This window comes from Heterocephalus glaber, unplaced genomic scaffold (genome assembly GCF_053883595.1).
Source record: "Heterocephalus glaber isolate CG9 unplaced genomic scaffold, H.glaber_assembly_v1.0 deba00001509, whole genome shotgun sequence".
Taxonomy (NCBI): Eukaryota; Metazoa; Chordata; class Mammalia; order Rodentia; family Bathyergidae; genus Heterocephalus; species Heterocephalus glaber.
The window spans coordinates 31127459-31151988 of NW_028258325.1; the positions used below are offsets into that span (position 1 = coordinate 31127459).

The 24530-nt window shown below is 42.1% G+C and overlaps 1 protein-coding gene and 1 pseudogene across 6 annotated transcripts in view; one reads left to right on the forward strand and one right to left on the reverse strand.

The window, feature by feature from the left end:
• The window catches only part of Tbc1d1 (TBC1 domain family member 1), a 234372-nt gene that overhangs the window by 179277 nt on the left and 30565 nt on the right, over positions 1-24530 (forward strand). For all 6 annotated transcript variants that reach the window (XM_004867684.4, XM_004867686.4, XM_004867687.4 and 3 more), the window contains 2 exons: positions 17391-17576; positions 22175-22336. In XM_004867684.4, the coding sequence (XP_004867741.1) occupies positions 17391-17576; positions 22175-22336 (348 nt within the window). The remainder of the gene's footprint in view (positions 1-17390; positions 17577-22174; positions 22337-24530) is intronic.
• On the reverse strand, positions 3782-5031 carry LOC106007954 (tubulin alpha-1C chain pseudogene; annotated as a pseudogene).

A 24530-nucleotide genomic window follows, 5' to 3' on the forward strand; every position in this document is an offset into this window, starting at 1 on the left:
AAAAAAGCTGCCTTCACAGATGGCAGTCATTCTTTAATTCTACCCTTCCTCCTTCATGTCCAGTCCATCACTGGACTTTTAGGATTTTTTGTTTGTTTTTTCCATGAAGTTTATTGGTACATTTTAGGTATAAAATAGTTAGATTCATCATTGGGATCTTGTACCATTACATGAGTCTCTTGGTTCTTATTTTTTTTCCCCTTCCCTTGCCCTCCCTTCACCCTCTCCACCCTTCCCTATTTGCAAAGACCTTGTTTCCATTTTTTTCCTCTTCTCATATTTTTTCCTTTCCCTTTTTTCCCTTCCCTTTTTTCCCTTCCCCTACCCCTCCCAAGTCCCCTGCCACTTTTAGACCTTTTTTTCCTGCTACACAGTATCAGTTATACATTTTTAAAATTACAATATTAAGATCTAGGAGACATTACCACAGATTTTACAGAATTTAAAAGAATATAAAAAGCATATTACAAAAATCTTTTTAAAAATAAATTTGACAACTTCTAAGAAGTACCTTGGAAGACAAATTAATGAAACTAACTGTGGAGGAAATATAAAATTTGAATAGCACCTATTAAAGAAAGTATATTCCTAGCTTGAAAACCTACCTATATGACAACAGCAGGCTTATAAACATTTTAACTGATAAACTATATCAAACAATTAAAGCAGAAAAAAGAAGGATCACTTCTCCCCTCATTTTAGGAAATCAACATTGTGCTAATCCTAAAACTGAATAAAGATAATAGAAGAAAACAGTATGAATATAGATAAAAATTTGTTTAACAAAACAAACTCTTAGAAGTCAGATCTGGCAGTATGTAGAAAGTGGTTTTATTATAGGGATGGCAGTGTTGGTTCAGCATTGGAAGATCCACCCCACAAAGTCATCATTTTAACTGAGGAAAGGAAAAAGCCATATGATCCTGTCACTAGTTGGAGAAAAAATACTGGACTAAATTCTACGGCTGTTCATGGTAAAAGCTATCAGGAGACTAAAAGTAGAATAGAACCTTCTCAACACATTAAAGACATGTACTCCATACTTCCAGCAAGAATGCCTTATATGAATGGAGAAGATACAATGCTTTCTCCCTAAGGTGGGGAACAAGGGCAGATATGCCTACTCTTCATCTGTCCATTAAACTTTGAAACCTAGGCCCAAACCAAAATAGTCTGGCAATAAAATGACACAATTAGAATAGAATTGGCAAGGTAGAAGCAAAATCTTTATATGTAGATGAAATGGTCATCTTCAGAGAAAATACTAAGAAATCTCTAGGAGCCCCTAGAACTTGTACTTGAATTTAGCAGGATTAGAAAACACAAGGTATATATAAAAATTCAGGTCTGTGTATACTTGCTATAAATGAAGAATTGGATATTGAAATTTAAAAGTTACGTAGGAGTACAAAGGACCTAGAAAAGTAAAAAGAAAAAGAAAACAGTATTGGGAGACATTTAGTACCTAATTATTAAGACTTCCTCTAAAGCTACAGTAATCAAGGCAGTGTTGGTGTAAGGAAAGACATATTGATCATTGGAATAAAACAGAGAATCTAGAAATAGAACCACACATATATGGTCCACTAAGTTTTGAAATATTTAACATTAACATCTTATAGAACATAAACTCAATTCAAGAACAGAGGAAAAGATAGTGTTTTCAGCAAATGGCATTAGAACATCTGATATCTATATGTAAAAAATTAACCTCAACCTTTTATTTCCATACATAAAAATAACTTGAATGGATCTATGAACCTAAATAGGAAAGACTAAAACTATAAAGCTTTAAGAAGAAATTATAAGGGAAAACGTTTATGAATTTAGGGTAGGCAAGAATTTCCTAGGATACAAAAAAACATGATGTATAAAAGAAAAAAATTGATAAATAATATTCCATCAAAATTTAGAACTTTAAATAACATAGTTAAGAAAATGAAAAGTGGTCCTTAAACAGACCGTATTTATAATACATATAATCTATGACCAGAATTACAGTTCATTAATAGACGACCTAATTAAAAAGTAGACATAAGAAGATGATAGCCAGTACAGCACAAGGAAGAAGTGCAACACTAGAATCAGAAAAATACTAATCAGTACAATAACAAGATTGAATTATACACTCATTAGGGAGATGAAGTTAAAAGTTTTAAAAGAACAAATGTCAGCTTAGGGGTGAACCAGTTAGAACTTTCTCGTACTGCTAATGTGAATGTAAAATGACAAAACCATTTTGGAAAACAATATATAAATTTCTTGTATTGCTGTTAAGAACCAACAGTTCTATTAAGTTTTTACTTAAGAGGAATGAAAACACATGCTCACAATAGATTTGTACATACAAGTTGACTATCCCTTATCTGAAATTCTTGGGACCAGAGTGTTTGAGATTTTCATTTGAAATACACTTGTTCTGCAAAGAGGTTAGCTACTCCTGCTTTTTCTTTTCGGGTTCCTGATACATGGAGTATTGTTTTCCACCCTTTAACTTTCAGTCTATGAGTTTCTTTTTGAATTAAATGTGTTTCTTGTATGCAGCATATTGTTGGATCTTGCTTCTTGACCCATTCTACCAGTCTCTTTCTTTTGATTGGTGAATTGAGATGATTAACATTGATGGTTATAACAGATACATATTGACTTATTGTCATGACTTTTTCTTTTTGTTGGATTCTACCCCTTTGCCTTTAATTTCTTATTGCACCTGATGGATTCATTCTGCTGGGTTTCCTGGGGTTGTGATCCTTCTTGTCTATTCCTAGGATATTGTCTAAAATTTGTTGGTGTGTTGGTTTGGTATTCATGAAGTTCCTGAGGTGCTCTTTGTCATGAAAGTATCTTATTTCACCATCAGTTTTGAAAGATAGTTTTGCAGGGTCCATCAATCTGGGTTGGAGGCTGTTTTCCTTTAGGGCTTGAAATACATCACTCCAAGCTCTCCTTGCCTTGAGGGTTTGCATTGAGAAGTCTGCTGTGATTCTGATGGGCTTTCCTTTGTATGTGATTTGTTTCTTTTCTCGCAATGCTTGTAGAATTTTGTTCTGTTGGATTTCTGGAATCCTAGCTATTATATGCCTATGTGTAGATTTTTTTTGATCAAGGCTAGTTGGAGTCCTATATGCCTCACTTATCTGTATGTCAAGTTCTTTTCCCCTCCTTGGGAAGTTTTCTGCCATCACTTGCGTGAACAGTTTTTTATGTCATCTGCACTCTCTCCTCTTTCTTCATTGACTCCAGTCAGTCTTATGTTATTCTTCTTTGCATCATCTAGCAGCTGCTGGATTGATTTCTCATGTTCCCTTACAATTTTAAAGCAGTTTTTCTTTTCCTCCTCACTAATTGCAATCTTATCTTCTATATGTGAAATTGTATCCTCACATTGGTTCATTCTGCTGCGCAGACTTTTGATGGAGTTTTTAATCCCTTGGAAATCTGTTTGTATCTGTTTTATGGATTCCATTTGTTTCCTATGTTGGGATTCCATCATGTTCCTCAGCTCCTCTATTTTTTTATCTGTGTCTTATCTAGATTTATTAATCATGTCTTGCACTATGGGCACAATCTCTGCTGTTACCTGAAAAATTATTTCTGACTTCATTTTTTCCAGATCCTCTTTTGTTGGCAGTTCAGGGAGTCCAGGTGGTTGAGTATCACAGTGTACCATCTCGTTTCCCTTTGGGGTTGCTTTAGGTGATCTGGAAGTCTGGTTTTGAAACTTATTTACGTGTCTTTGCATTTCAACGGGGGTGGTGGTGGTGGTGGTGGTGGTGGTGGTGGTGGTTGCGGTGGTTGCTGCTGGTTTCTGCTGGAGCCCCTGCGGCTCACCTCCTCTGTGCTGATGGGGTGGTACGGTGGCCCAGAAGCCTCCTCCTGTGCACTGGGAGCGGCTCACCTCCTCTGTGCTCTTTTAGGATGTTTTTGACTTTGAGAATGCAAACGTTTTTTGACAGTTTAGGGCTTAATTCCACAGAACATAAAAAAATGTGTAAGATGAGACAATGGAGTGTAAAATTGCAGCAAACAGATTAATACTCTTCACCTTCATCTTCTCCCTCAGCACTGTCTGCTCCAACCTCCTCTAGGGCAGCCATGTCCTCCCAGGCCTCAGAAAACTCCCCTTCCTCCATCCGCTCACCCATGTACCAGTGAACAAAGGCACACTTGGCATACATCAGATCAAACTTGTGATTCAGGCGAGCCCAGGCCTCAGCAATGGGTGTGGTGTTGCTCAGCATGCACGCGGCCCGCAGCACCTTGGCCAGGTCTCCACCAGGTACCATGATGGGAAGCCAGTAAATAATGTCAACCTTCAAGCCAGTGGGACACCAGTCCACAAACTGGAAGGTACGCTTGGTCTTGATGGTGGCAATTGCAGCATTGACATCTTTGGGGACCATCACCACCACAGGCAGCCAGCCATGTATTTACCATTGTGAGGGTCACATTTCACCATGTGGTTGGCTGGCTCAAAGCAGGCTTGGGTGATCTCTGCTACAGTATGCTGTTCGTGGTAGGCTTTCTCAGCGGAGATGACAGGAGCATATGTGGCCAGAGGGAGGTGGATTTGGGGATAGGGCACAAGATTGGTCTGGAATTCTGTCAGATCAACATTTAGGGCTCCATCAAATCTGAGGGAAGCAGTGATGGAAGACAATCTGGCTAATAAGGTGGTTCAGGTTAGTGTAGGTTGGGCGCTCAATATTGAGGTTTCTACGACAGATGTCATAGATGGCCTCGTCTACCATGAAGGCACAATCAGAGTGCTCCAGGGTGGTGTGGGTGGTGAGGATGGAGTTGCAAGGCTCAATTACAGCTGTGGAAACCTGGGGGGCTGGGTAAATGGAGAACTCCAGCTTGGACTTCTTGCTGTAGTCAACAGAGAGACGCTCCATTAGCAGGGAGGTGAACCCAGAGCCAGTTCCCCCACCAAAGCTGTGGAAAACCAAGAAGCCCTGTAGACCTGTGCACTGGTCAGCCAGTTTCCGAATTCGGTCCAAAACAAGGTCAGTGATCTCCTTGCCAATGATGTAGTGCCCACAGGTTTAGTTATTGGTAGCATCTTCCTCGTCTGTGATCAGCTACTCAGGCTGGAAGACCTGGCTTTAGGTACCAGTGCGCACTTCATCGATGACTGTGGGTTCCAGGTCTACAAACACTGCCCTGGGCACTTGGAGAACAGTCCTGCTGCCAAGAAGACCCTCTCTGGGCCTCCTGGGCAGTGTGAGATTTGCACAAGTGCTTCAATTCCTTGGCAAAGTGCATAGGGTGGCCGGAAGTCACAGCCCTAGGAAACCTGGTTCCCTAAGAGGGAGCTTGATGCCCCTACCTCACCCCAGCCCACCACCCCCTGCTAAGCAGCCCTGGGGTCTGAATTGAGGGACAGAGGAAACCTCTGCCACTATTCTGAAAAGACATGGGGGGTTCTTTTCAAAACTCTCTTGATGGGGAGAAACAAAGGATGGCGGGGAACTGCTGTGAGAAATTAGTCACAGATGTTTTGTTCCTTAAAGTCTTCCCAGAGGAAGGTTAAAGGGTCTGTGGCTTTCAGGATGTCCCTGAGGCTGACAACTGCATCTAGGGTAACCTGGCTGTGCAGGGACACAGTGATCCGCTGGGCAGGATTGGTCTCCCTGAAGCTCCGTGCAACTTAAGCACACCTCTTAAGGCCAGTGTGCAGCGCTTGATTTCCCTCTATTGAGCCTGCATGTTTAGAGAAGTATTGCAGCTCTGGAGTGGCCATGTGCAAGTCTTTACCCAGTGACTGTTCAGTCAAGCATCTGATTTCTTCGGCCTCCCATCTTTGTTTTGTCCTGTGCACCAGTATCTTGTCACATGTCACATGTCTCGATTCTGAACAGCTTGGAATGGAAGCTTAGGGTGTGCTAGGACTGCTGTATTCAGTTATGGTCAGGGGAGAAATTCAAAAGGAAATGTTGCCTCTCTAATGAGATTTTTGGCCAAGTAAACTGTAGAAATGTTTGAGAAATTTGTTTATCACCAAAAAAAGTTTTCAAAAACATTTGAAATCAGTTTGTCTAACTTATGAAACAGATTGCATTTAAGCATTTAAAATCTATCAAGTATATTTTTATTTATTTTTTGGAGACAGTTCAGCTTGCCTGATTTAATTCATGACACATTACATTTAAGCATTTGAAATCTATCAAATTTATTTTTATTTTTGGGGGAAACAAATCACTCTCTTGCCCAGCCTGGCTTCTTTTGAACTCCTGGGCTCAAACAATTCTCCTACCTCAGCCTCCTGAGTAGCTGGGTGTACAGGTGCATGCCACTGGACGTGGCTATGTCAGGATTTTAAATGAATCTCAATGAACTGACTTATTTACAGGTATGCACCACCCCAGCTTCAGTTTCCTGACTTAGGAAGCAGAAGCTGTCTCAGTGATCAAGTAGTCTGTTTCTGCTTCCTAGATGAGAACATGGAAGTATGAGAGAACACAGCTCAAACCCGTTTCCCAGCTGCCTTGCGGGCTTAGGTACCTAAAACAAATGCTGCTTCCCAAGTTGATTGCGTGCAGGACACTGGTCCTTATAAGGAAGACAATGTTACTGGGGCTTTCCAGGTGGAAAGGTCACATTTCCACATATAACTCAGCAAGCATTGTGGGAGACGGGGAAAGAATTGGGTTCATTATTTTAAACTTCTTGTTTCATCTTGTGGACTTCGCCATCCCCTCTCCCCAGCAGAGTACAAAAGTATTTCCTAACTATTAGGTCATGGATTTCCTTGCCTGGATTCTGTCCTCAGATCACATCCAGATAAGCATTGTGTAATGGACGGGCAGGGTTGGTGTTTTCAGTCACAGAGGCATGAGAGGCAGGCAGGATAGAGGAGGGAGGCTGGCAGGGTTTCGCTAGAGCTTTTAGCAGTTCACCCCTTGTCAGCCACTGAGGCACAGAATTCTCCTTCAGGACCGACCGCTATGCAAACAACAGCCCAGCAAGGTTTTCTCAAAGCTTTCCAAAGTCACCTGTGCTCGCCCTAACCTATCCTGCCTCTTTCCCTGGAATGATTTTTACATTCTCCACATGACCTTCTCCCTGGGCTCTTTAATGACATCTACTTTTCATTCCTTTGTTCTTCCTTTTTCCAGCAGTTCCTCCCAAACACGTCTCAGGCATGGGCCGGTGATGTGACCCTTCTCTTCTCTGCTGATTTCTAGTTGAAAATTCCCCAGTACCCACACTGGAAATGAGTCTTATGTGTGCATGTCCTCCCCAGAAGCCTGTGTGTGAGTCAGGGTCACAAGCCATTGCCTCTGAGCCTGGTCCCTGCCTGGGTGTGGCAGAGGCTTCAGACTCTGCACCCCCATTTGTGATGCTTGAAAAGGTACGTACGGACCAAGGGGACACACTCTGTGCAGTGCTGCCAAAACCCCTGAATATGGAATGAAAGCCTCATCTAAACATCCAAAGGCCAGAGGAAAAATATTGTCTTTGGGCAGCATATAACTTTTCTCTTTTAAAAAATAAAATTTTTTCAGAAAAAATAAATGTATTTATATAAGTTTTCCTGAGAATAATTAAAATTGTTCATTTTCAGGGAATAAAAAGCCAGTTAACATACCTAAAAACCTTCTCTTGGTCCAAAGAGGGAAAAATTGGTCACCTCTTCATTGTGCCGTTGTGGTACCATCATGTCACTACCTCACCCATGACTGCTACTAAGTCAAGCCCATTTGAAGACCTCCATGGCCTCCATAGCTGTAGCTGTTCATTCCAGCTCTCATGATGTTTTTCCTATAACACAGTCTTTATCATTGTGAAGATATCCCAAGTAGTTCTTTATGAAAGACCAACATTTGCACGTAAGATGTAGGCCCTGCCCCAACATTAGATGGGTTTATCGTGTTAGTGAATGTGCAGTCATACCGAGTGCACACAGTTGTACACAAAGCACCGAGCTAGGTATTGGACTGAAAGTGGGTTTGAGAATGCAAGGGTTGTGAGGGACACAACAGACACCAAGGGAGAAGGATGGGGAGATGCTGGGTATACAACACAGCTAAGTATAATATTCTGAATTGCTACCACAGTAAGGAAGAGCTGGACAGGAGATGCACGCTAGTGGGGTGCAGGAAGCCCTGCTGTAAATGAGCAGCCATTGCTGGGAAGCAGTGATCTTAGCTTGTGGTAGTATATATTTTCTTGTTTGGGTTGGGTGATTCATCAGCCTGGGTCTTTGTTTATGTTCAGATCTGGAAATATTCTGGAAGGAAATTTATTATTACTACTATAATAGTATGGGTGGTTGGTCTAGGTCAGCAGGGAAGGGCCATTTTCTGAATGCATTTCTTAAAGAAAATGATACTAATTTTAGTTCAAAACAATTGGCCTTTGGCAAAAGTAATGTGATTTGGCCCATGTTTGAAAAGCAAGATATATTTTTAAACCCATATGGGTGATTTCCACCCATAATAGGTAGAATCATTGTTTAATTAATTTGAAATAATTTATTTAGAAGTTATGCCGGTTTCCTAGTGTCTCAGTGTCATATTGTGACACCACCAATTAAGGTAAATTTATCACCTAAAATAAGTGGCTGAAAAAGCACTGAATGCCAAAAGCCAGGGACTCTCAAACTTTAGTGTGCATCAGAATTCCTAGTTGTACAATCACAGGTTGCTGGAAACCCAGGAGTTTCCAGTAGGGCTGGATGAGTGGGGCCCAGACTGCATTTCTATCAAGGTTCTGGGGATTGTGCTGCTGCAGCTGCAGCTGGTGTGAAAAGTACACTTTGATAAATTTGCAGCCTGGGTTCTGTGGACTGTGACCCATGTGCTGTTGAAGGGGGCAGTCGGCAGATCTTGTCTTCTGCACCCATAGCCAGGTCATGCAGAGTAGCTTTGACCAGCAGCCATAGTGGCAGCACATCCACTACAGAGATTTGGAATGTTGAGTGGCTGAACATCTTTTTATAAATCCATGTGGATGAGAGGAGGGGCAGGTGTGGACACTCAGCGTTTAACTGCTCACTGGCTGGCTGGCACAGCTTGGCGGCAAGTCAGTTTCCACCTCTTTCCAGTATTGGGGTGGTGATCTCAGCACAGAGCCCCTCACCATGGACCTGACTCATTTCTCAGTATCTGTGTGTCCTCGCTGCTTCTTCCCTGGGCCCCGGGATCTACTTGCGGTTTCTGGGTCTCTGTGCTTCCGTGCTTCCTCTTCATGTCTCAAGAGTGATTGTCCCTTTCTGCTCAGCACTAAGCTCCCGACTGCCCTTTCTGTGTCCCCTCCCCACCCCTAAGGAAGAAGGGCCTCTCTTCCAGGGCAGGGGTCCCACAGTGGCCCTCTCTCCTTGCCACCCTTGTAGGCTATTCTCCATGCCTCTAGGACAGGGCTTGGTTTCATTTCCCCATTGTTCTGGGATGAAGTGAGTGGGTGATGGGTCACAGAGGGGTTAACTCCTTATTTGTAATGTATAACTTATAAAGTTTTATGTCTATAAAGTTATATATGTGTCTGATACCTATATCTCTATGTAGACATGTGAAATTTATATATAAAGTTTCATAGTAGTTTTGCATAATTTAAAACCATCTAAAAGAGCTGCACTCCCATGGCTTGTGCCCAGCATCTCATGCCCCTCAGGGCCTTGTTCAGTTCTGTGCACTTCAGTGTGTATTTTTCCCTGGGCCTCATTCCTCGGTCCCTCTAACTTCTCTTTCTTCGGCTCAAGTCTTTCCCAGGAAGCTCTGGGCTGCCTTGATCTGCTGCTTTGGGCTCCTCTTGAATTTATTTATTATCTATGTTCAGAGTGGCCGAGAGGGTTTGCTGAGGTTGGTGCCAGATCTGTAGGTGCCTGGAGGAGGCCCCTGTGGGTCCAGCTGGGCAGGGGGTGGCAGGAGGAAACCTCTCAGGGAGCAGTGATCTTAGAGCTAGCAGCTAGCAGAAGAGGTGGGGAGTTAGATAGAGGCCAGAGGGCATCTAAACCCTCAAGAGAGTGGCCATCCCTCTCCACCACTGCCCTGCATGATGTGGCCCTAGACACGTCCAGGTTGTGAGGAGGGGATGCCTCCTGTTGGTGAGGGGGACCCCTGGGACCTATTATTTTCTTTGTAGAACAAGTGCTTGTCCTCTCCAATATTATTCATTATTCCAGTGTTTTGTTTTACATCCCCAACCTGATTGATTGTGGAGAAGTCTAAGCAACAGAAAGATTTTCCCAGCAGATCCTCTGTTTTTAGAACAAATTAGATAGTGATGTTAATAGGAATTTAGCACTTACTGCATCTCCAATCCAGTCTTCAGTGCTCTCAAGGGTTTTCCATTCAGCCTCCACAACAAAGCTGTGGGAGTGGGTGTGATTAATGCCTGTGATTTATGGATGGAAACTCAGTCATAAAGCAGTCCAGGCGCAGGTGTATTTCCTGGGAGCGATCAGCGGCACTGGTATGATATGGTGCTTTCTCCTTCCTGCCTCTTCCTTCCTTCCTTCCCACTGCTCCCTCCAGGCACTGGGATGAGCCAGCCTGGGATCCAGGTTTCAGTCCTGGCTCCACCAACTGATTATGGTGAACTTAGTGTTCTGGGCTTTGCCAGAGGGATACAGACAGCACCTAGTTTACCTGGTGATTCTGAGGACACTGCCTGGCACATAGTAGACACTCAGAAACTGGGTACAGGCCCCTTTGAGCCTCAGCTTTCTTACCAGGAAGGGAAAAGAGAAGCTAAGTCATCTTCTAGCATTCCTTTCAGCTCTTGTGTTCCTGTGAGTGCTTACACATACCCGAGATCCAGAAGGAAGGAAAATGATCCTGAAGTGGTGTGGGGAGCTCTGGGGGTGACAAGGCCCAGCTTCTGCACACCCCTCAGGGACTTGACTCACTGTCACGGAAATCAGTGCTACGTAAGTGGTGATAGGAAAGAGCAAACTGTTAAAAGATCAGCATTTTATATTCTGAGGCTGAATATTTGTTTCTCTTTTATTTTCTTTAATCAAGAAATGAGAACCCAGAATTTCAGCTTCAGAAAGTTCCCCTTCCAAATTTGAAAACAAATGCCATTTATTTCTGAGGATAATTTTATCCCACACATTAAATTTTGTCCACAGATTTTCTTATTCCTTTCCAAGCTCCTATAGCCACAACCTCCCCACCAAGGCAAGGGAAAACAAAGCTCTTGTGGCTTATACTGAATAGGAATTCAGTGCTTAACTGCAGCCCCAATCAGGTCTTTGGTGCTCTCAAGGATTTTCTGTTCCGTTTCCACAACAAAGCTGTGGGAGTGGGTCCTGTTAAGCTCTTGCCCAGAAGGGAGGAAGCCCTGAGCATCACCAACAAGATGGGGCTTGCTGCTGCCTTTTCCTTCAGTTCTGCACTCTACCTGTCACTCCAGGTCCTCTTCCTAGACGTCCCACCACCGCTGTGCGGTCCTGACTGTTTCTCCTTTGAGCTGTTGTCCTCACTGTAAACGGCCAAGTCTGGCTTTGGCTTCTTCATCTTTGTCTCTTGCCTTCACATGACCTTGAAACTTCTCCCAGACAGCTGGCTCAGGAGAAAACTAGGATAGAGATCTGCAGCAGAAATCCATCCTTCTTTCCTGACTTCTAGAGCACTTTCTTTGTATATCCATTCTGCCAGTGATTATGTACTTCTCTCAGCCACCCTGTTACAATTTGAGGAACCATATCTTATTCATACCTGGAATTCTAGCATCATTCCTTCCATGTAACAAGAACTTAGAAATACTTTTTAAAATATGTTTTCTTATAGCTAGACTATAGAAAAAAATAGTATTTTCATTTCTCTATAAACATCCAAAGCGGTCCTGGCGACATCGGCGCAGTTGGGTAAATGAGTCTGTCCGTGGTTGTTGCTTGTGTATAGGGGGTGGATGTGGGAACGTGGCCGTCTCGGCCCTTGGCTTCTGTCTCCTGCTTTTGTAGATGTAAAGTTGTTAGTTGTTCAGATGTTGCAAACAGTTTTCACGGCATTTAACCATGTAGATGGTTATTTTACATTGTTTTTTAAAGAAATTTTCTCAGCTGTTGGTAACAGCAGATGCTGCAGATGTTAATCTCTGTTGTTTTTAACTCTTCTCCAGAGACTTTATGTTCAGTTTTAATTCACATTTCCAAAATCTGCTCATGTTGCTAAAACTGAGGTTTCAGAACTTTCTTTTTCTTTTGGCATGGGAGTTCAGGATTTTCTGGCAATGTGGAGAGAGTTGTAAAATGCTCAATTGTGGGCTGACACACAGCAAAGAGTTGGAAAATTAGAAAATAAAGATCAGTCTTATTTTCCTCCCGGAAGTTCTTTCTTACAAGGCACTTAGCATGGGCACTTGGTGTCATGTCTATAGAAGGAGAACTGCAGCTCAAAGTTAAATGTCTCTGTTTTGTAAACATCCAAGAAAGGATCCCTGTGTCTTGTGCTTCAGAGAGCCAGTTACTGGACTAGCAGGAGCTCATGTGCCTGTGACATTTTCTTTTTCTATCACAGCACTTATTCTGCTTGTAGCAGCCTTGTGGTGTCATTCTCTCCCTTGGATATTTGTGTGCAGAGAAAAAAGAGGTTGCAGTAGCTCAGAGTTGTTGGAGAATAATTTCGCATCTAAAATTTCAACACATGAGCATAATTCATATTTATAATTTTATCGGGAGTGTTACAGCAGTGATTTAAATGGAGGCAATTGTCTCTTAGGGTTCCTGAGTTATGACTGGTTTGAAAATTTTTAGAACTTATTGTTTCTGAAATGTACATAATTTGTGTATTCTGTATCCTGTCATTAGAGATGCAGAAGAGTAAAGTCTAATCCTAGTGTATTGTTGTGGCCTTTTGCTTTTGTGGCTTTGCAGACTTTATAAATATGTAAAACTATATGTCTGTGCCTGCCTTCTGCAGCCGGACAGAGGTGAATATTATTTCTTACATTTTGCACCGAGAAACCCAAAAAGGCCTATGTGTTTAAAAAGAAGGCACCAACTGTCTGGCCCAGGGGCAGAGCAGCCGTGAGCTCAGCCTCTACTATACTGGGCTGTGCTTTTCCATGCTGGCTTCTAGGCAACACTGCCAGCAAGAACCCAAGTCAAGGAAAAGCTAGCTCCTCACATTGCTCTGGAGAGCATCAGAACTCAAAATAGCTCCTGTAGACCACCTTGTAGACCTCCTCGCTGGGGCCCATGGAGGACCCGATGAATGCTGGTGTGATTGGCTTAGGAATTAGCACTTGAAAGTCATGCCTAAAGTTATTATGAAAACAGGGTTCTCAGTTTACAGCATCCCAGATTTTTCATTTTATTTTCCTCATGTCCTTCTGCTTCAGCTCCCACGTTTGGGAGTGCTCATTTCACAAGCCGGCACCCAGACTCACACATGAGTGGAAGAGGAGGATTCACTGCAAAGACATGGCCGAGTCCCAAATCTTTTTGCACTGATAATCAAACAGCTCACTCACAAATTTAGCCAGGCCAAATTTAGAACAAATATTTTAACTACCTCATTTATAAATTACTAAGCTACTTTGTAACTAGGCTATTCTTTTTTTTTTTTTTTCTTTGAGATAGGATCATTGTGTAGTTCAGGCTGGCCTTGCACTCACTATGTAGCCCAGGCTGTCCTCAAACTCACGGTGATCCTCCTGCCTCAGCCTCCCAAGGGCTGGGAGTACAGGTGTGCACCACCAGACCCAGCTGACTAGGCTATTCTAACAAGAGCAAAAGATAATATTTTCTAAAAATTGGTTCAGTAATTTTTACCACAGTAAATAAATTTGGGTGAAGAGGACATACTTGTATCCCTCCCTTGAAAGTAATGTAGTAGCAATTTTTCAGACACTAAGGAGTCCAAAGGCTGTGGTAAACAGGAAGGGTGGAATTAGAGGAAGAAGACTGGGGAGGGGGGTGAGTCTTTTGTTCTCTCAGTAAGGTTAAGAAAGGGAAAGAGCTCCAGGTCCATTGCATCTGTCAGTAGGGTTGTGCCCATTGCCTGGGTGGCCCCTGAGAGCAAAGCACATTGAAAAGCTGCGCTCGTCCCTGCGCTCTGTCTCCTGCCTGCCCAGGTCAGCCAGGCCATCTCATAAGAGTTTACTGTTTGGAAACAAGAATTCTTTGTACACCAGTAGGAGTGTAAATACTTGCAGTATGAGATAAAGAGAACTTTAATCATAGCTGCTTGGTCTAGCAGAGGTAGTAAGAGAATGCAAGAAGAAAGGAGAGAACTCAGGTAGAAGTCCTGAAGCTGCAGGATGAGATTTGTTAAGAATACTAAAATTCCTTTTAATATATGTGCTGCCGAAGCGAGCACCTAAAATTCCTTTTAAATAAGAGGATTTAAACTATGTAATATTCATTACTGACTAATCTAATTATACATTTTTAGAGGAGGGTTTGATTTGTTTTCTGTGTGCTTTGCAGAACACTTTTCAATCTTTGATTTTAATCAGAATAGATTTGCATTATTTTTCTTTAATTTTGATTATAAAAATGTTTGTTATAGGAAATGAATAACAACATGTCCAAATCTCCCCCTGCTTACCTCTTCTGTTCTGCATTTATTTATTAAGCACCTGCTAGGTGCCAGGCGGTGTGCTCAGTGATGAGAAGCCCTTCTGGACACGACAAGGTTCAGGCTGTCTTATGCCTTTTAGTTGAGTGGGGTACAATTTTGATTTATTTCTTTCCAGTTCTTTTTTTCTGCGTCCTTAACATGTTCACAATGGGACTGTAATTTGTATGTCTCGCTGGCAGGTGGCTTGAACCACCGGCAGTACACACGTGGCTGTCCAGTGCCTGACTGTACCACTTCTGTCACTGGTGGTACAAGCTGCCTGATGACACAGTCATGCATGTACCCCTGACAGTTCAGGCTGGTGGGAATGTGTTGATGATACGATAGCAAACCATAAGATCTAACCTGTGTTGTGTTACTGCTGTGTGTTGTGCTCTGTTCTATGTGTTTTATATTCTGTATATTAACTCAGTGTCTCTGATACCACTGTGTAGGATTAAATGTTTTTTCCACCAACACGTTGGGAAGTTGAAGCTTAGATGAAGTAACTTGCAGAAGATCACAAAATCACTAAGTAGCAGAGTTTTAATTCGCACCCAGGTAGTCCAGCTCCAGAATTTGCCCTGTTAATCACTCAACTATGCTGCCTTTAATAATATTTCTAAAATTCAGATGATAATTTTATTAGCTTTGTGTCACTGCCATGAAATTTACTAAAGATAAGTGGTTTTTTCAGCTCCCAGTTTTGGAAGTTCACGTCCAAGATAGGGTGCTCCCACTGGTTCAGCCCCCTGGTGAAAGCACCAGATAGCAGTGGCAGGAGCAGGGGTTGCAGGGATTGGTCACATCTTAAACAGGAGCAGAGAGGAGGAGGAGAGACCGGGGTTCCACAGTCTCTTTTGAAGACAGACTCCAGTGACACAAGGCCTCTCACGGGTGCCATGAACCCCTCATACTCTGGGAACCAGTTCTTTACATGAAGACCTCTACGCCACACTTGGACTATAGCGATACTATATAGACAGTTTTGATTCCTGCATTTTTATTGAAAATTAAACAAGCATTCTTCCTCTAGTAAGATGCGCAAACTGTCTAGTTACTTCTTATCCCTAAGGAAGTAGAATTGTATTCATCTGTGTAGTGGAATGGTAATGATAATCTATGGAGCTCTGTAATTTAGAGCTCTGACTTTAAATGCTTAAAGAGCTCATAAAGCATTCTTATTTGATGCTTAGCGTAGTTTTAATCCAGTAATTTTAAAGGGCGTTAAGATGAATAAGTCATTTTAAAAAATTAAACTTTTTGTGTTTGTATTTGTTCTCTTGGACTTCACAGTAGGAAAACCAATACACCTTTAGAAAACATAGTGCACAGTTAATGCTGTTGAGTGTTCTGGAAATTAATCTCATCGTGAAATTGGTTGGATGTCTCAGCTGGAAGCAGTTGTGGGTTGTATTTTGTGCGTTGTGAGGTGCAGGCTTTTTCACCGCACATGTTAGGACACTGGTTTTATTTTCAAAGGTTCAGTTTACACAGAAGTCCCAAGAACATGTTATGTCCAGTGAGGCCAGGTTGTACAGGGCCCTCTGCTGCTCTTCATAGCTAGGGTCTCAGTGCGCAGGCGGGCGTTCTCTGTACACGTCTGAGGCATTTGTAAGTTAACAACAACTGCGCATACCAGAACATAGCTGCTGCAGGTGAGACAGGTTCAGACTCTAGAACTACAAAGAGATTGAGACTAATACTCAGAAATTTAAAAATTGATGATAGGAAACATTTGGGTTGTGGTGTCTTGTGGGAAGCAGATGAGCCTCTGAGCTAGGTGGATGCAGGTTAGAATTCCAGTGCATCTGTTTATTCGCTGTATGACCTTGAGGAAATCACTTGGCCTTCTTGAGCCTTAGTTTCCTTGCCAGGCTAATATTTACCTTTGGAGGTTGTCATCAGGATTAAGTAAGTCTGTTTATGTAAAATGACAGGCATAGCTGGGCATAGTGGTGCACACCTATAATCCCAAGTCTTGGGGAGGCTGAGGCAGGAGAATTGCAAGCCTGAGTCCAACCTAGGGGACTTAGCGCGACCCTTTTCCAAAACAAAGTGTGGGAGGGGGACTGGGACATAGCTCAGTGCGAAAGCCCTGGATTCAATCCTGAGCACCTCCAAGAGTGCCCAGCACTTGTTAAAGGGTCTGTCAGTGGTCACTGTTAGGAGTTGCTGTTAAATATATTTTAATCTTCTTTGAGAATACCTAGCCCTGTAACACAGTAAGATGCACATGGAAGCCAGTCTGCTTTGGGGTGTCTCTGCTTCTTCACTAGCTGTGTGATAGAGGGCAAGTTATGTAACCTCCCTGTGTTACTTTTCTTTAAAACTGAATAGTTATAGTACCCATGTCGTAGGGTGGTTGTGAGGATTAAATAAACGATTATCCATGTAGCCCTTAGAATATGATCATGCATACACCACCATGCCAAGATTGCTGCATAGGATATTCTGTATGATTGTTTGCTATTATCATCAGTAATAATAATCAGTAATATTATCAGTGATATAGTATTATCAGTAATATAATCAGTTATACTATATTATCAGTAATATAGTAATATTAGTAAAATGCTAATATTATCAGTTATTAAGTAACTTTTGTAGAAGAAGATATAAAGCTACACTTTAAAAAGTAAGCATCTTTAATCATTCCCTGCAACTTTTGCTTACTATCTGATGTGCCATTGTTTCATGTTAATGGCTCAGACCTAGTTTCTTCCAATACATATTGACACATGAATTTCTAATTTGGTGATGTTACTGTCTTTTATGTAAATAAGAATTTGCTGAATTAGCATTATGCTTGAATATGTAAAAAAAAATTTTGTTGAAAAATGACCATTTTGGAACCTTGTTTGCTTTCTGCAGATTATTCAGAGATAGGAGAGCTTCCCCCTCGGTCTCCTTTGGAGCCTGTGTGTGAAGATGGGCCCTTTGGCTCTGTAGCAGAGGAAAAGAAGAGGACATCGAGGGAGTTGCGGGAGCTGTGGAGAAAGGCCATTCTACAGCAGATACTGCTGCTGAGGATGGAGAAGGAAAACCAGAAGCTGCAAGGTGGGTTTGAAGCTGCACAGGCTGGCTTGTAACCAGTCTTGGCTCTGAAGTGAATCTATCAAATATAAGAATGCATTCTTAAAAAATAAAATCAGAATATTATCTTACATATCTCTCAGCCTCACCTGTTTACTTTTTCAAAGTAATGTCAACATTAATCACTTTGTGGAGATTTAAAGATAATTTTGTCAACTATGTTAATTATTTCTATATAGTCATTAGCACAGTGTCTAGAACTTCTTGAGATCCAGGCTGCAATTTTTTAAGCTCCAACCTTCTATAAAAGTATTTTTTCTTGTATTTTGTTTTCTTTTTTATTACTCTGTCCTTAGCCACAATCTTTCTACCTGAGTATTAGGTATCAAATCATTCTATTTGAGTCCTTAAAGTTTGTAATCTCATTCTGTGCCTTTTCAGTGAGTTGTAGGTAACTTGAAAAAACACTGGCGGAGCTCTCCCTGTACTGATTGATTTTAAACAACATCAGAATATGACACAAACTTGGAAAGTGTAGATTTTGTTCATTTCCTGTTTCCATGCCAACCCTTAAATCAATCAAATGTCCTTTTCAGAGTAGTTTAAGAAGAGAAGTATACACACCTGTGAAGAATCATGGGCCCCAAAGGATAGAGAGCTGGCTGGGTATAAAGCAATCAAGATTTAGAAACCAGAGTCTGAGCATGCTCTTTTAAAGGGAAGTTATAGCAGGAGTCAGCCATACTACTATTGCCCAGAGCGATTTTAGAATTTAGAATTAGAATTTTTCACTGAGCATTAGCCTTGATTGTCAGTCAGGCTTTTGTCATTTCATGTGGAGTTTGTTGTTTGTATAAAACTAAAGCCGCTAATATGCCAGATCTGAAGACTAAACTCCTGAGAATGTGTGGCATCCTGTGAAATCCAGTTGTACGGGAACCTACTGTTCCTACATGGGTTTGTGTTTGTTTTTGAGCAGGGTCTGGCTCTGTAATTCAGGCTGGCCTTGAACTCACTGCATAGCCCAGGCTGGCCTCAAACTTGCAGTGATGCTCCTGCCTCAGCCTCCCAAGTGCTGGGATTATAGGCATGCACCACCATGCCCGGCCCTACTTGGTATCTTGATGCATAGTGATCGAATCACTGTTCTCTGTGCAGGTCCACATGGTATTCATGAGTCACAACACCGTGTACTTGGAATGTGGTTTCTGCAGATGAGAATGATATAGACTCATGAAACATGAACAGATCTGATCTAGTCAAGTATGTCATTTTTGAACAAAAAGAAGTGAAGACTTTTGATATGAAAGTAGTCCAACAGCGGAATAGGGTGCTTTTGAATGCACCATGCTCTCTGTGATGCAGCATTAAAGCTGAGAGAGGTGGGTCATCCCATCAAGGGGCAGTGGAAGGTGAAGGCACTATGAGGGGAGTTGAGAGCAGCTGAATGCTAAGATTACTTTCAACTCTATTTTTCTACTGTTATGTATTCTCAAAAGTAATTTTGAAAGCAGATGTCTAAAAATATTTGATAATCATAACTGTGTACATAGAATGTACATTCATATGTAGGTTGAAGTTTCTGTTGAAAAGCAAAGAGGCATCCGTGTTCATCGTGTGGGTCATGAATCTTCTTAAATGAGAGCCATGTAAAACTAGGATGTAGCTATAGAAGGGGAACGACACTGGTTGGCTTCTTGGGGATGTTAGCTATTATGAATGTAATTGATGAACTGAGATCAGTATGCCACAAAAGCAAAGTACATGCTACTGTGCAAATGATGACCAGACAGACCAGACAGGTAAGAGTTTCCGGGCTTGCCTGGAATGCCTGGCCAGATGTTGCATAAAGATCACAGCCCTTGCCGCCATCTTTCTGTTGCTGTCTCACTTCACTAGACTTACTGGCAGTGTTCAGTTCTTTTGGCCTTTTGTTTTTACTGTTTAAATTAATTTCTCCTCTTAGTTCTATATAGTAGTTTAACACACGTTTATCTCTGTGGTCAAAGCATGATCAGATTTTTAAATATAAGCAGCAGCCGTCCATTGTATTATTGTGTGCACTTCCTGTATTGCTGAGAATAATCAATAGTAACAGTGTCATTACTTAATGATAGAATATTAATAAGTTTTATAATGGACAGGGTAGAACTTTCTCATTAAATAACAAGTTTTGACAAGAACCAATCAAATGTCAGGTGTTAGAGACATAGTCATCCTGTGATGCTGTTATTTTGCTCCTTTCCTTCTTAAAAGAAGGTTAGATTGCAGCTGGAGGTGGGTTTTGCAATTAGTTAAGTGTTCGAGCTAGCTTGCATAGTCTTTAGGAGAAAAATTAGAGGAGGAACATGCATGAAAAACTTCTTTTTCTGGTTAACCCTATTTCCTTACTTTCATATATATGGATCAAATATTTATTACTCTTCTGGAGGCACTGCATCCTGGAAAGAACCAAACTACATCATTTAAATCTACCTTACTCTATTGTAGATACTTGGTAGCTGAAGTTGTGATTTTTCCCAAAGTTACACAGCTACTTTGCAGTGATGTTAATAAAATGCATCACCTCTCTCCCAAGCTAGCAATCCTCTGCTGTTCCTCTCTGCAAGGTCACTTTCTTACTATTTTTAAATAAAAATGTGAGCAGCCTAATACAGGACAGCAAGGTGTGATTCAATAAAACTATCATTTGGGGTCAGCATATTCTTGCTTATCAGACTAACTTATGAAACTCAATATTTTATGATTAGCATTAAAATGTTCCAAGTGTTATTCCATAAGAGTGCAGTAACATTAAATTTTGAATTGTAGCTGATGACATTTTAATTTACAAAACTTTTCCCTTAAATAATACATTTGTGGTTTAAAAAATTAAATGCTGAGTGTACTTTGCCTAAGACCTCTGTAAGTATGAGGGTCATTTAAATGTTGACCCTCTTAGTTTTCTGTTTCTAAGCTTTGGAGAGATGGTGGCAGCTGGCCCAAGAGAGTCTGTCAGCGAAAACAGTTGCCAATTAACAGAGCAGAACTGGGAACAGCACAGTGACAGCCTGCCCCACACAGTCAGAGCTGAGCATCGATCACAGAGTCCAGATCAGCACTGACATGCATGATCCATGCCCTGTGCTCAAAGACAGCATGGACGTGTGGGCTCCTGTTTAATATTGTAAGCAGCTGGGTCCTGTGTCTGAAGTCACTCCGCAGGACCCCTGCTGTTTGTTGCAGGTTTGCACCAGCTGCCTGGGCTGATAAGACATTTTGGAGGCCGCTAATTTTAGGCCACAGTCTTGTCAGGTTCCTGAAGCAGAGGATGTTGTTTGGACCAACAGCAAAATACATGGGTTTGCAACTGAGTCTTCTGGCCATGTGCAGTTCTGTGGACTCCAGAGCAAGTACCTCGAGTTGTTTGCTGGCTGTAAGAGGGTAGTCAGGCGTGCTCACAGAAGAATTTACTGCCAGAGAAACTGCACTGGCATCAGGACCAGTGTGAGTTCCAGCCACTGTAGCACAGCTCATCCCAGCCTGACTTTCTGTAAGCATGAGCTCAGCTCTCCTGATGTTTATTGTATCTTCTCATAACCAAAACAACCAAAAGGTTAATATTTTAAAAACTGTTAATGCCAGAGATTTAGGGACAGGTCCTAAGAAAATATTCTTCAACGGAAGAGGGAAAAGAATAAAGATGGTAGATGAAAAACCCTAAAAGGCAAGAGGAAGGCATTGCAAGGCCTAGAATCACCCAGCTGCCTAGTGGCTACTAAACAACCCAGGGCAAATCACTTAACAGCTTCCTGCCAGCTTGAACCACCGATGGAAAATGCATGCCTGTCCCAACGGGCAGCTTGTACCACCTAGTAGGACTGTTCCATGCCACCCGATGGGACAGGCATGCATGTACCATTGGTGTGGTTCAAGCTACCAGCAGCAAAACATGAATTAAAGCTCTGTCGTGAACATGTTAATCTCTCTGAACTTTAGCTTCTGTATCCCTGAAGTGAGAGATTGGACTGGAGAATCAATTTAAAATGTCAATTTAAGGTTTTCCTTTATTGATTTCTCTTCCAGTTTGATAATGTAGTTCTAATGTAAGCTTCTCTGCAGCTTTAGGCTGAGTAAGTTTGGTGGGACACAATAGCTATCTTCATATATATGAGGAGTTGTTGTATGAAAGGGGTAGATTTAGTCTATGTAGCTCCAGGAAGCAGAAACATGACCCACAGGAGACACTACGGAAAGGATATCTGGCTCTAAATAAGGAGGAGCTATGCTTCAGAGTGCCTCTCCTAGCTGAGATGAAAAATATTTGCTGAGCTCTAATGATGCCAAGCACTGGGAATTATAATACCTAGCATTTGCCTTTTAGATGTCTGTGGTTTGATAGGGTAGCTATCAAAGAGTTGGAAAGAATTGGACAGATGTGGCATATATCTTAGAGTGGAGACAACATTACAGATGAAATAAAAGAACTTCCTAGATTTTTAGCATTTCTGTGAAAGGAAATGGTGACTTTTACTTGCTCCGCTGGCTGGATCTGCTGCACATCTCAGTAGCAGTCATTATGTTGGGTATCGTGACCTGTAGCTGTGTTGTACAGTAATATGCACTTATGTCGTCTCTTTCAGCCTCTGAGAATGATTTGCTGAACAAGCGCCTGAAACTTGATTATGAAGAAATCACTCCTTGTCTTAAAGAAGTAACTTCAGTGTGGGAAAAGATGCTTATAACTCCAGGAAGATCAAAAATTAAGTTTGATATGGAAAAAATGCACTCAGCTGTTGGGCAAGGTAAGCTTTATCAGGAATGCCCCCAGCCAACTGTACCTTCTTTGATGACTGGGAGAGGTGGAGTGAAGATATTTTAAGTCTGCTTTTACAAAGTGGCCACCTTGCTCCATTTCATCACACCTTTACCTACTCTCTTGCCAGATATAGTTAGTTGATGTAAGCTTCACTACCTTTCATAATCTTCCTAATTAAATTAAATGCCCAGAAAACCAGGACATAGGAAAACAAGAGAGGAAAACCCAGTGGCTTAAATGCCCACAAAATGAATAATGATGGGATGATTTAGTCTGAGTCAAGTAGTAAACTAAAGACTAATCGTGTGGCTTCTCTCTGAAGACTCTAGGGAGAAAACAGAGTGCAGAGCCCAGGTGGTTCTGGGCTCAGATCCTGGCATGCTGCTCACTTTTCAGCATGATATTAGGCAAAGACTCTACCTCTGAGCCCTGCTGTCTACGGGTGATAGACAGCAGTGGTGAGGAGGAAGGAGCTGACACCCGCTCGTGCACGACATGGCTTCTTAGTATGATCTGCCAGTCCCAGCTGCTGCTGGTCCAGGCACAGGGGAGGACAGAACTTGAGACTGAGCATTTGGAAATGCTTCCAGCAATCTGACACAGTGGGCCTCATAAAAAATGTGGACTGACATTTTGTCATTCTGTCTCTCTTGTTTCCTTTTTATCCTAATTCATTTTTCCTGTATATTATGAAAACATCAGTATTCAGTAGATTTGGAAATTTTTTTGAAATGAAAAACTGATCCTTCACAGGTAAGTTTTTAGAAGCACCAGTGTTCACATAAAAACGATGATTTCTTTTAAAATGTTTATTAGCATCTGCTGGTAAGAGTAAGAGCCTTCTGAGTTTAATCTGCTTCTAGTGCTAAGTTCTGGTTAATCCAGTCCTGAATAACCAGCTATTTGGAATAAGGGTTGCAAATGTATATATAGATATATGGTTCCCTTCTGACTTTATCACTCTGCAGAGAAAGAGTATTATACAGGTATAAATGTTATTTATCTCTGAGAGAGTTAATGAAGCAAAGCAGTTCTCCTCCCATGATGTTCTAGGCACTTTAAAACCTTTTACCTTGAGTTGTGACAGCATCCACTTTAGTGATAATGGGTGGTTACTGCTCGCTGTGACTTCCCTGTGACATGAATAAGGACCCATGGACTCAGAGTGGTTGATAATGGGCTCGGGCCACAGAGCTGGGCTCACTGCAGGCCGCCCAGGTTCTGAGCATCACAGTGCACAGCCTCTGGTAGAATCGCACCTCCAAGGGTTATGCTCAGAAACCAGAAATGTGTGCAACGATGAAGACTGGGCTTCTGAGTTGCCGGCAGCTTCCAGTCCCACCTTGGGCTCCTGCTTCCTCACTACCACCACGAGAGGCTTGGCTCAAGCAGAGGTCGGAGGGCTATGTGGCAGTTGTGACATTCTTCACCCCCATAGTGGCTGCTGGAGACTCAGCCCTACACCAGATGGCCCGAGTTGGCTGTTACGAAAAAGAAAGCAGGAAGAGGAATGTGTCTGCTCTTTCCCTGTTCCGGTTGAATAAATGATGGCCTTTGGTGGCTTTGCTTCTACAGAGGGCCTTGCATGTTCTGTGACAGCTGTTGCAAATGTTTGAGCTTCTCGGGGGCCAGACACCTGGACATTTGTTTCTCATTGTGCATTTTATGAGGGGGACAAATAGCACCTCAGGAATCTGGGTGCTGTGTGTTGCCGTCAGACATGGATGATTGCACGGCTTGTGTACTGGGGTGAGGCTGACCTGGAATTCCTCCTGGGTCCCCTCTCTCCATCCTCTGGCTTTGCTGCAGGACCTCAGTCGGAAACAGTCAAAGGACCTCTCTGCATCATCTGGCTTCAGCACTTCAAGGGGCTGAAACGCTCTGAACAGATGACCACTTCCATCTTATGGCTCAGATTTAAAACATGAGATCCAAGCAGAACAGCTATGTCACCTCAGAGACCTTGGAAGAGAGGACAGTCCTGTGTGGGTGATGAGGCCTTGCCCCTTGATGATCTACAGCCCCAAGTGACATAAAGAGATTTATAAAACTTAGCAGGTTAAGATTAGATGGGAGTGGCAGTATTAAAGAGTCAAGTTGGGAGAAGGAAGAATAATTCTAATTAGGTAATTCAGAATGGAGTTTGAGTCAAAGTGATTTCTCTAAAGACATCTAGGTCT